Raw genomic sequence first — 13,282 nt, 5'->3', positions numbered from 1 at the left:
AATGGGGTAGCAAAAACTTGGCAAAAGATTCCCTTTAAAAAAATATATAAAGTACTTACTTTGTGAAAGGCACGCATTGAAACAGATGGCCACGGTGAAGGCTCCTAGCAAGAAGTTGATTGTGCTCATGTTGTTTGACGTCCTCCTAAAAAGAATTTCAGATGTTTATTTTTCTCTGTATATTTTTGAATGTCACAAGTATATATTTGCTAATCTGAAAAGCTAAATCCTTCCATTTTTCATAAGCTGGTATGATTCAATACTAACTCTGCAGTGAGCTGAAATTATATGGCAAACATGTATTACTTTGGCTAGTGATGTCCCTGAATGGATATACCGCTGAGGGTAGAAATGTTGTCCCACTAGTTAATTTTTTTTTCTTTCAAATACCAGTTTTCTCAATGGTTGTACATTACAAATGGCAAGACATATTTGTCTATACAGCAATCTGTCTGTCTATCATTGCAGAAAGTAATATCTGGAAACAGTTTGGTCACAAAATCAGAATATTACTTTCACTCTGACTATGATGGAGCGCCCCCAGACACAGGGCCAAGAGTTCTCGGTACCGGGCCTCTCTGGTTCGGTTCTGAGGCTGTCACGGTGGCTAGACCCGGTCCGCGACCCTGCTAAGGGGCGTCCAATAAAGGTGGTGCAGTCTGTCAGGGATTCGTGACGCCACCTGTGGTGTTCGGTCAGGGTGACCGACGCTGCTGTGGGGTCCGCTGGGGTGATGGAATGGCAGCTGGATGGTATACCTTCCCACAGGTGAAGTATGTCCCCAGGGCTTCCCAGTAAGGTGGATGGTGATGGTGTGAGGTGCAGTCAATAACGAGGACACAGGGTTGCAGTCTCTTTACCTCTTTACTGAAGACTTCAGGATCCTCAATCCAGAGCACATTTAACAGGGCTATCAGAGACCGGCCGGTCCGATGGGCACTTCCAGGGTTTCCCTCGCAGATGGAAATCGTTGCCTACCAATAGTGCCTGTGTGTTGTAGTCCTAGCCTGCTGAGCATTCGGAATAGTCCTCACAACTGCTGTTATCGTTCATCGTTCTCTACAGCTCTCTCTCTCTTTAGTTCCAGATGTTGCTAGTTTCTCGTCCCCCAGATATGTTATGGCTAGGACGCACCCGTATGACGGGAAGGCCTGGAGGTCTTCCAGGACCCTAGAGACGCCCCTCTCCCACTGTTGCCCCCTATGTCTTCGTAGGAAATTTAAGGTAGACAGCCAACCTATAATTAACTGTCCTGCGGAGTTCGAAGTAAGGTCTAGAGTCAGTTACTCCCGCGGTGTTCCGGCCACCGGCTACGCGCCTCAGTAGGATGTTGCCTCGGTCTCACGGCACGACTCCTACTGGCTCTCCTTTGTGCTTGATCTCGTTTCTCACTGTTCCACAATATCCTTCCCTTCGTGTCTCTTTCTTAGGATACTACCGCAAGGTAGTGCAGGCGCGGTTCCATTACGTTCTGTTCTGTTCGCTAGGCACCTGCCAGGTTCCCACGCCTGACAGGGACCCCTCTGTGTCTTCTCCCTGCAACACCCCCTGCCACGGGATGTTGCCTGAATCCAACCCAGTCAGCTTCTGACTAACTTCCTTCCCAACTCCTAGTTTTACCAGTGTGAGGAGTGGCCCAATAAATAAAACCTTTTTCTCCCCCTAGTGGCCGGAGTGTGAAGTGTAAAGTGTTCTGGTGATACTTGGTCAGGAGAACTCCTTTAGTGCCATCAGACGTACCATCACTCCCCTTAGTGGCAGAGCGTCATACTGCAACGACCAGATCTCTGGGGCGCTGCAATGACAACTATCTTTTTATATCTGGCCACATTCACAAGTTCAGTATTTGGTCAGTATTTGACCTCAGTATCTGTAAGCCAAAACCAGGAGTGGGTGATAAATACAGAAGTGGTGCATATGTTTCTATTATACTTTTCCTCTAATTGTTCCACTCCTGGTTTTGACTTACAAATACTAAATGTAAAATGCTGACCAAATACCGAACGTTTGAACATGACCTACAGTGGGTACGGAAAGTTTTCAGACCCCTTTGCAGCATCAATAGATATAATGTTAAAAATAATAAAACAATAAAAAATCGTTATATTCTCACCTTCCAGCTCCTCGCGATGCTCTCGGTAGCTCCCATTCCCAGAAATGCCTCTCGGCAATGACCCCAGATGACTTGGCATCACGCGAGACCGCTACGTCATCACAGGTCATTGTCGCAAGGCATTACTGGGAACGGGAGCATCGCAAGGAGCGGGAAGGCAGCGGGGGCTGCCGGAAGATGAGAATATCATGATTTTTTATTTTAATTCTTTTTTTTTTTTTACAGGTATATGGTTCCCAGGGCCTGGAGGAGAGTCTCCTCTGTGGGTACTGTGACAAAACACTCTGGGATCGCCTTTGCTGGGGTCAAAGGACACGTGGTTTGTGCATTGAATCTGAGGCGTACAGCAGGTTTCTGAGCAGGCTGACCTCAGGTCAGATTTATTAACGTGAAAGCAACACAAAAAACAAAACATAAAAATAAATCCTAGCCTGTCCGGCACTAACTAAACAAATACGTTGCTATCTCAACAACTGGGGGGGCTTCTCCCACCCAGCTAACATCACACAGATCTTGAGCAGAGCTCTTCACTCACGTTTGTCTCACACAGGCAGGCAATCTGTGTGCCCCAGGCAGACACTGGAAACACCCAGCTGGTCATCTTTTATTCCTGCAACCATTAACCCATTAGCACCCTGAAGATACTGAGTGGCCTAATTCACATAGGACAAACACCTGGGCGAGATATATCTGCCTCCAACTACCACACCAGCATGAGTCTTACATATCCCCCCCCCCTTGCTCAGACCACTCCTGTCGAGCAAGAACACTTTTGAAACAGTGCCGGCATCGGCGTTCCCCATCTGCACCCCAGGTCGGTGCTCCACCGTAAAAGAGTAAGCCTGCAGGGCAAGGAACCACCGGGTTACCCGACTATTACGGTCCTTGTGGAGGTGCATCCACTTGAGAGGGGCATGGTCTGTGACCAGCCTAAACTTCCTACCAGCCAGGTAATACTTGAGGGAGTCGAGAGCCCATTTAATGGCTAGGCACTCTTTTTCAACCACCGCATACCTCTGCTCATGTACATTCAGTTTCCGACTGAGATAGAGGACCGGGTGTTCGACTCCGTCCCTCACCTGGGAAAGTACAGCTCCGACACCAGTATCAGAGGCATCAGTTTGTACCACAAACTCGCTGCTGAAATCAGGAGTCACTAGTACGGGCTGAGAGCACAAAGCCCGTTTCAGGCTGTGGAAGGCCTCTTCAGCAGCTGAGGTCCATTTTACCATGACAGAACCCTTCCCCTTGGTAAGATCCGTCAAGGGAGTAGCCATGGCTGCAAAATTGGGTATGAACCGGCGATAATAGCCGGCAATCCCCAGGAAAGCCTGCACTTGTTTCTTGTTCACTGGTTGTGGCCAGCCCTGAATTGCCTGTATTTTGTCGATCTGGGGTTTAACCACTCCTCGGCCAATCACGTAGCCCAAGTATCGGGCTTCTTCAAGCCCGATGTGGCATTTCTTGGGGTTTGCCGTTAAACCTGCATCTCGCAGGTCATCAATCACCGCTTGTACCTTCTGGAGATGAGTTTCCCAGTCCATGCTGTAAATTACGATGTCATCCAGGTAGGCAGAAGCGTACTGTCTGTGAGGCCTCAAGACTCGATCCATCAATCTCTGGAACGTTGCGGGAGCTCCGTGAAGTCCAAACGGCATATAGACATACTGGAACAGACCTTCCGGTGTAGCAAATGCCGTCTTCTCTCTGGCCGCCTCGGCCAGAGGAATCTGCCAGTACCCCTTTGTTAAATCCAGCGTCGTAATGTATCGGGCTTTACCAAGCCGGTCGATCAACTCAACGACCCGGGGCATAGGGTACGCATCAAATTTAGAAACTGCATTCAGTTTCCTAAAGTCATTACAAAACCGGATGGAGCCATCCGGTTTAGGTATCAACACAATTGGACTGGACCAGGCGCTGTGTGACTCCTCAATGACTCCTAAGGCCAACATTGCCATCACTTCCCGGGAGACGGCTTCACGGCGGGCTTCCAGAATCCGGTAGGGCTTCACATGAACAGTGACGCCAGGCTCTGTGACAATCTCATGTTTCACCAACTTAGTCCGGCCAGGTTTTTCGGAGAAAAACTGTCGGTTCTGTAACAAAAATTGCTTAACCTCAGATTTTTGTCGTTCTGAGAGAGTCTCAGCAACCTGCACCTCTGGTACAGTAGGTGAACAAACCGGACCGGGCAGATCCGCCGTTAGGGCAGAGCGGTCTTTCCAGGATTTTATCAGATTCACATGATAAATCTGTTCCGGTTTTCTCTTACCCGGCTGGTACACTTTATAGTTCACTTCACCAACTCTTTCTCGGACCTCAAATGGGCCCTGCCATTTCGCCAGGAATTTACTATCCACCGTAGGGATTAGGACCAACACCCTATCGCCGGGTGCAAATGTACGGACCTTAGCGCCTCTATCATAACTTTGCCTCTGGGCTCCCTGGGCCTGTAACATATGGTCCCTAACAATGGGCATGACAGCGGCAATACAATCCTGCATTTGTGTTACATGGTCGATCACCGTTTTAAAGGGAGTGACTTGACCTTCCCAGGTTTCTTTTGCAACGTCCAGCAGTCCCCGGGGACGACGGGCGTACAACAGTTCGAAAGGCGAAAACCCTGTGGAAGACTGGGGAACTTCCCTAATGGCAAACAGCAAATAGGGTAACAAGTAATCCCAGTTCTTCCCATCTTTGTCTATCGCCTCCCGGAGCATCTGTTTTAAGGTTTTGTTGAAGCGCTCAACCAGGCCATCTGTTTGAGGGTCATAGACAGACGTACGCAACGGGTCTATTTGTAAGAGCCTGCAGAGCTCCTTCATTACCCTCGACATAAAGGGAGTCCCCTGGTCGGTGAGTATCTGTTTTGGAATTCCCACCCGACTAAACACTTGTACCAATTCCTTGGCGATCGTCTTGGTAGCTGTGTTACGCAAAGGGACGGCTTCCGGGTAACGAGTGGCATAGTCCATGATGACGAGGATATGTTGGTGCCCACGTGCGGATTGGGGAAGGGGCCCAACCAAATCCATCCCAATTCTCTCAAAAGGGACCCCGATGATAGGAAGGGGTACCAAAGGGCTACGGAACTGAGATTTAGGGGCCGCGATTTGGCACTCTGGACAGGACTCACAATAGTTACGCACATCACAATGTATTCCAGGCCACACAAAACAATGCAATATCCTTTCTGTGGTTTTCTGTACCCCCAGATGTCCCCCCATTATATGTCCGTGGGCCAAATCCAGTACCTTCCGCCGATAAGGTTTGGGTACCACTAACCGTTGCACTGTGTCTTCCCCTTTTTTCTCTACCTGGTAGAGCAAATCATTTTCAAGAACCATATACGGGTACGCTAGCCTAGTGTCAGGCTCTACGGGTACCCCATCTATCATTTTTACATTTTTCCTAGCCGGAGTTAGGGTAGGATCTTTCATTTGCTCGCTGTGGAAGTCATCCACCTGGACTCCCAAATCTGGCAGGCAGGGTGCCGGATGGCTGTCTGCCTCCGCCTCTCGCTGAGGTTCCTCAGTTTCCTCTGTTTCCCCCGCCATGATGGAGAAGGGGTACTGAAGGTTAGATTCACCAACCTCCCCAGCAACATCTTCCTGTGGGGTCTCCTCTAGGGACTCGGGACCTCCAGATGGCATGGGAGAAGATTCACGGGTACAGCTACCGTGAAGGAGCAACTGATTCTCCCACAACTGCCAGAAATAGGGAAAATCCCTGCCCAGGATTACATCCTGTAACAATGCGGGGACGAGTCCCACTTTGTGCTGCACTGACCCATAGGGAGTAGAAATCCATATGACCGCTGTTAAGTACGAGCGGGTGTCACCATGCACACACGTCACAGATAACTTGTCAGACGGACCAGATGGAAGTGCCACCAGACTAGCTTTCACCAGAGTCACCACACTTCCAGAGTCTAGTAATGCCACAACATTTTTCCCATCAACAGATAATTCACACAGGTGTTTCACTGTATCATTTTGACCCGCATTCACACTCACTAGCTGTGTAACCAAAGACATGCGTTTTCTACAGTCTATAACGTCGCACTGCATGGGTTCAGCGGTAACAGGACAGTTCGCAGAAACATGACCCTTCTCATGGCAGCGGAAACACCTAACAGGTCCCCTACTGAGACCACCGTCCAATACTCTTGGTCTCGGAGTGCGAGCAGTCCCGGACTCCTCCCCCACAGTTTTAAGCGATTTTCCTTCACCCGTGGTCCCTGGAACAGTCTTACCGGTTCCACGAGGAGGAGGCACAGACCGGGGGCTGGCGGTGTCGTCGGGAAGTCCTTCTGCCACGGAATAACGCTCGACCAACTCCACAAGTTGATCCGCTGTCGTGGGATTTCCTTGGCTTACCCACCTTTTCAGCGCTGGGTGTAGTACTCTCAGGTACTTGTCCAGGACAACCCACTGGATTATTTCGGGTATTGTCAGTACCTCGGGTTGCAGCCATTTCTTTGTCAAGTAGATCAGGTCGAACATCTGAGACTGCGCCGGTTTATCTTGCTGGTATGTCCACTGATGTACCCTCTGTGCACGGACAGCCGTCGTCACACCCAGCTGTGTGGCCATCAAGCGATTAGCTTCGTGCTGTGCGGAAGTGGCCTGCTGCTGTACGGCAGTGGACTGTACTAAGGCTTTCACCACGTCTTCCATGCTGTCGCCTGTGCCACGGTATGCCCGCGTTCTCCACCACAATGTGACAAAACACTCTGGGATCGCCTTTGCTGGGGTCAAAGGACACGTGGTTTGTGCATTGAATCTGAGGCCTACAGCAGGTTTCTGAGCAGGCTGACCTCAGGTCAGATTTATTAACGTGAAAGCAACACAAAAAACAAAACATAAAAATAAATCCTAGCCTGTCCGGCACTAACTAAACAAATACGTTGCTATCTCAACAACTGGGGGGGCTTCTCCCACCCAGCTAACATCACACAGATCTTGAGCAGAGCTCTTCACTCACGTTTGTCTCACACAGGCAGGCAATCTGTGTGCCCCAGGCAGACACTGGAAACACCCAGCTGGTCATCTTTTATTCCTGCAACCATTAACCCATTAGCACCCTGAAGATACTGAGTGGCCTAATTCACATAGGACAAACACCTGGGCGAGATATATCTGCCTCCAACTACCACACCAGCATGAGTCTTACAGTACCAACCGCACATTATCCACTTACTTCCCGCATGGTGGGTATACCCCATGCAGGAAGTAAGCGGATCAATGCATTCCTAAGTGTGCGGAATCGCTGCAATTCCGTACAATGAATGAACATGCTGCGTTTTTTTCCGGAATGCGTTTCCAATGCGCAAAAAAAACGCAGCATGTGCACAAAAAAAGCGGAATGCATTAAAAATTATGGGATGCTTATGTAAGCTTTTTTTAAGCTTTTTTTTCAGCGGAAAATGGCCGTAAAACGCTAAAAAAGGCTAAAAATCCTGAACGTGTGCACATAGCCTAAATATGAGTGTCTGAGCAAAGGGTCTAAATACTTATGACCATGTGATATTTCAGCTTTTCATTTTTAATAAATATGGAAACATTTCTACACTTCTGTTTTTTTGCAAGATGGGGTGCAGAGTGTACAATAATGAGAAAAAATGACTTTTTTGAATTTACCAAATGGCTGCAATGAAACAAAGAGTGAAGAATTTAAAGGTGTCTGAATACTTTCTGGAGCCACTGTATATGTTTTCATCATTTGACTACCTTTCCAATGCTGAATCTTGAATCTGAACAGCATAACCTGGGCCAAATAGTTGTTGTATTGATTTTGGCCTGACCAATATGTTGTATGTAAGCTAAATCTCTAACAAATTTTTCTAGGCATGACTCACTGAGGACCAGTGGCATACTGCCAATGTTGGCAGATCACGTGCTATGGGGCCCATGAAACAGTTGAAAGCAATGATTGAGGATGGGGCTATCAGCTCCCTCTTCCATCATTCTCCCTGCATGTCTGCGCTCTAACATCTCAGCGCACCAGGTGCAATGACATCACTACACTGCATCCGCTGTGCCGAGCAGTGCAAAGCTGTGGAAGCCACGCTGCGGAAGACCGGAGCAGAGAGAGAAACAAGGAGAGGTGAGTATATTGTTTTAGGTCCTTTTTAATCAATGAGTACATTGTGGAGCCCATTATATTGAATGGAGGACTATGTGGAGGTCATTATATTATATGGAAGGCTTTGTGAGGGTTTTTATATTATATGGAGTGCTATGTGGGGCAAATGTATTAAATGGAAGGCTATGTGGGGGTCATTATATTATATGGAAGGCTATGCGGAGCCCCTTATAACAAATGGAGGATATGTGAAGGCCATTATATTATATGTAAAGCTATGTGAGGGGCCATTATATTGTATGGAAAGCTATGTGCAGTTGTTTTATTATATGGAATGTTATATGGGGCAAATGTATTAAATGGAAGTCTATGTGTGGGCCATTGTATTATATGGAAGGCTATATGGCTCCCATTGTATCAAATGGAAGGATATGTGGAGCTCATTATAATATATGCTTCCAGAAGAATCAAGAGGCGAAATGCACGTCGGAGTGAGCGGGACTCTGCTCTTTCCAGACACGCTGCTCCTGCTGTCATCCATTTCTAAGGTATTGTAATATTATGGTGTTTCCCCTTGATAACAACCGCTAGCATATGTACTCTCTAGCTTACTGCTAGCCCAGTTATACTTAGATTGGTCATATATAATATAAGGAGAGCTGCTCATTTGTAACTATGGGTCACCAAAACCTTTGATGTTACTTCGGATACATATTAGTTTATTAATAGCTCAATCTGTGCTTATTGTATAGTTCAGCGGCAGCAGCCTATTTAAATTATACTTGCATACTAACTGGTTATTAATCCTGGATTTAGCAGGGTCCCCCTAAGTAGAGTTATTTTCCAATGAAAATATATTTGATGTACTGATGGGTCTCTTCCTTTTTCCATATGACTAATCTCATATTGGAACTGGTGTTTATATTTAAGGCTTTGTTGGACCCATTATACAGTTTAGAGGGCTATGTGGGGGCGTTTTTTTACTGTATGGAGGGATATCAGGGGCCTTTATACAATGTGCAGGTTTGTGTGGGATCCAACATGCCATGTGGAGGGAGTGGGAGCCATTATCCTGTATGGAGGGCTGTGTGGGGGCCATCATGTTGTGTGGTGGGGTGACAGTTGGAGGATTATACTGTGTTGAGGTCACCATACTTTGCCGGATTGGTACAGTAGGAATTCCCTGTGGAGGTATCATACTGTGTTTGGGGGAGCATTCTTGTTGGGATCGGCATCATAATTTAAGTGGGTAACAATAGGGTAATCTAGGGCTTCAATAGGAGGAAATTTACTTGTAAGGTCAGTGTAGCAAGAAAAAATGACATGGCACCGCTACCTGTACTTCCCCGGAATGCCTACTGCTATGTGCCGCTGCAGAGTCCGTGAGACACCAAAACGGACATTCGGGTGCACCATAAAGATTCAAATACGAACATCCATGAACAGAAAAAATAGAAGTGCACTCACCAGTCCTTATAAGTTACGAGCTTTCATGGATGTTCGAATTTACTTGTAAGGGCTGCAAAGTCTTGAGATATGCTCCTCTATGACTCCACCTAATATTTTTTTGTGTGGGAGGGGGGCCCAATTAGAACTTCTGCAATGGTGCACTACGATTTATGTATGCACCCCCTGCAAAATACAATGGTTTACAATGGTTTACCTTTGTTAAATCTTGTCTTGTATTCTAGGATATATTGTTAGAATTGCTAAATCATCCGTTTAAGCCTCATTCAAATGTCAGCAATTTTTCTGGTTAAAAAACGTCAGAGTTTTGTATCTGAATTTTTTAATTGTTTTGTCAGCATTTCAGTTTTTACCATCAATGTTTCATCAGTGATTTTCTTGTATTCAAAAAAAGAAATTTCAAAGCTTCTCCTATCCACTTCATTGTTCAAACGGACAGCACATGAAATACACACAGACGACAATCTGTCCTTTCAGTGCTTTTTACAGATCCATAGACTTGTATGACTAATTTTGATCCTTGGCTCAGATCAAAACAGAATATGCCTTCATTTTTGGGGGGCAGACCACTCGGTCTGCAACAAAATAAGGTTATGTAATCAGCCATTGAACCATAAAAGCTATGCAGTCTATCCATGAAAAAAATGAAAAAAAAAAACTTATGGTACGGTGCTCATGGACATCTGTATGTGGCCTTATGAATGGGAAAAAAGGAGAGCAGACTTTTGATGATGCATGTTCTCCTATGTACCATTCACAGAAGACAGTTGCCTTACATCATGACTCTATTCCGTGGCTTGTGAGACCAGACAATTTTGAAAATGCTCCTCAGCCATCTCCACTAACAGAAGGCAGATGTTTAGCCTTATATCAATGAGCATATTTATTATATCATCATACTGAAGTACAATCTAACATAACACAGAATAACTCAATAATTGATGTAGGTTTTTTTTTTCCACAATTGTTCCAATTACAAAATTTTCATTCTGCACCCCACATTTTGGGTGGAGGTTGTCCGAAATAGCAATTTCCCATTAAGAGAAATCTACCAAGATAGAGCACTTTCTGATGTTAAAGACAAGATTTCCTGTCTGAAAATATAAAATGTTTCATTTAGGCCATATCAGTAAGTAACCACAGATTTGATTCTTGTCCCTAAAATATTTAAAGTGAGAATGCAAAAAACCTAGCTAATAATGTTAGCGGGTGTACAAAAAATAAACACAAAAATAAATGACATCAATGTACTAATGTAAAATATATATGTAAAGCATTTGTTTTTATTTTAGAGTGAGCTATAAAAAAAAAGTCCATAAAAGGTTCAAATATCTCCAAAAATTGTATCAAATTGCCTTTAAAATTCCATATTTTCAATTCAAAATATTTAGTATGCCTGTTAGCAATATTGTATTTCATGTATAAGCTGGCCCATGAGGATCCCCAGACAACGTTATAAGCACTTTTTATGCTGTAATATAAATGAGTACATCTCCAATATTATCATTTACTAGTAATGTGGGATAATGATAAGATCTCAGAAGTCACAAAGGACATTGAAGATAATTCCAGAATGAGACACTGGACTGAAATTCATTCTGATGTGTTGTCTATGATTTCTTACCTTCTATTAGTTGTCGGTGTCACCAGTCAGAGTCATCTGTTCATCTGGTCACCTTAGTAAAATGGAAATGTGGATTTAAAACATTTCACCAATGAGTATTTGTGACCACACCTGGGATAGTAGAAATTGCACAAATAGTACCTTACTTACTGCCCTTAGCCTGCAGCAATTGGTCACAGAGCATACTCAAATCCTCCAAGCTTCACCAGCCTTCTACGTTAGTATCAGTCTCAGGTTTCTCAAAGAACCCTAAAGACAAAATACTGAAATATCTAGTCTGTCAGTAACGTCACAGACAGCTTTATTCCGCCCTGTTTTTTATAACACAGGACAAAAATAAAATTGAGATACTGTATATAGGGATGTAGGTATATTGGCGCTAATGACGGAATTCTGGCAATAGGGTGACTGTAGCTATCACTGTAGGTATACTGTGGATAATAAGAACATTCTGGCCATAGGGAGATGGTAGCTGTCATTGTAGGAATATTGTGACCAATGATGGCATTCTGGCAATAGAGGGACTATAGCTGTCCCTGTAGGTATATTATAAGGAACCTCATGTCAACAGGAGACGCAGTTACAAAAAACTTAATAGGCTGTGTATAGGACTAATATAGCACACTGATTTCATTAATAATCTAGGTACAGGTACAAGTGCTTCTCACAAATTTAGAATATTATCAAAAAGTTAATTTATTTCAGTTCTTCAATACAAAAGTGAAACTCATATATTATATAGAGTCATTACAAACAGAGTGATCTATTTCAAGCGTTTATTTCTGTTAATGTTGATGATTGTGACTTACAGCCAATGAAAACCCAAAAGTAATTATCTCAGTAAATTAGAATACTTTATAACACCAGCTTGAAATGTGACTTTAAAATCTGAAATGTCGGCCTACTGAAATGTATGCAAAAGGAGACCCGACCTAGTATTGAGTGCATTTATTGCACATACATTTCAGTAGGCCAACATTTCAGGATTTAAAATAGTTTTTCAATGTGGGGGTTATAAAGTATTCTAATTTACTTAGATAATGACTATTGGGTTTTGGCTGTAAGCCATAATCATCAACATTAACAGAAATAAACGCTTGAAATAGATCACTCTGTTTGTAATGACTCTATATAATATACGAGTTGCTCTTTTTGTATAGAAGAAATTTACTTTTTGATGATATTCTAATTTTGTGAGAAGCAGCGGTATATACCAGGTTGTGGAACAAACATAACATGATGGGACCAGGATGGGGAACATACAGTGGCATGTAATAGATGGGACACCCCTGGTAAAAATTAATGTAATTGTGAACAGTTAAACAAGTTGAAGATTAAATGATCTATAAAAGGCCTAAAGTTAAAGATAACACATTTCCTTTATATTTTAGGCACAAAAAATATATTTTTTCATTTTTTACATTAACCTCTTTCTGACATTGGGTGTAATACTACACCGATGTCAGACTACCTCCCTTTGATGTGGCCTCCGGCGCTAAACCCACATCTTTTCCAGCACATGTCAGCTGTTTTGAACAGCTGACATGTGCCTATAACAGCCAAGTGTGGAATCGTGATCTGTTAATTAATTAAATGCCACTCTCATACTCTGACAGAGGCATTGAACGCGCGCCTCTGGCAAGCACACCGGAAATCCCATCCATTGGTGACCCCTTCACTTGATCCCGGGTCATGGATGGGTTGGCCTGACAAATAGATATCTCCAGCAGACCTCTATGATTGTCACTGCCCGGTGGTCGGCACTCATAGCAAGTCAGCAATTCCGCTACACACAGTCGATCTGATCATCACCCGTATGTAGCAGGACCGAGCGGGTTATGGCAGTTTCTAGTTTCCCATGGAGACTAATAAAGCATGTCAAAAGTAAAAAAAAAAGTTTTAAAAAATATTTTAAAAAATATATTTAAAAGTTCAAATTACCACCCTTTTTGCCCCATTCAAAATAAAACAATGAAAAAAAATAAAAC

The 13,282-nt window shown here is 44.3% G+C and overlaps 1 protein-coding gene across 2 annotated transcripts in view; it reads right to left on the bottom strand.

Annotated features, from left to right (window-relative positions):
* LOC138669744 (uncharacterized) overlaps positions 1-11,512 on the bottom strand; it is a 43,575-nt gene extending 32,063 nt beyond the window's left edge. The window contains exons 1-4 of one of the 2 annotated variants that reach the window (XM_069756469.1): positions 11,436-11,512; positions 11,295-11,346; positions 9,671-9,835; positions 60-145 (exon numbers count right to left, since the gene is read on the bottom strand). In XM_069756469.1, the coding sequence (XP_069612570.1) occupies positions 60-129 (70 nt within the window). In that variant the 5' untranslated portion in view covers positions 130-145; positions 9,671-9,835; positions 11,295-11,346; positions 11,436-11,512. The remainder of the gene's footprint in view (positions 1-59; positions 146-9,670; positions 9,836-11,294; positions 11,347-11,435) is intronic. The other variant, XM_069756470.1, reaches the window with a different exon arrangement.
* Between the last annotated feature and the right edge of the window lie 1,770 nt (positions 11,513-13,282).

This window comes from Ranitomeya imitator, chromosome 3, assembly GCF_032444005.1.
Source record: "Ranitomeya imitator isolate aRanImi1 chromosome 3, aRanImi1.pri, whole genome shotgun sequence".
Classification (NCBI taxonomy): domain Eukaryota; kingdom Metazoa; phylum Chordata; class Amphibia; order Anura; family Dendrobatidae; genus Ranitomeya; species Ranitomeya imitator.
The sequence above is the reverse complement of the archived record's forward strand: the minus strand, read 5'-3'. Positions and strand labels throughout refer to the sequence as shown.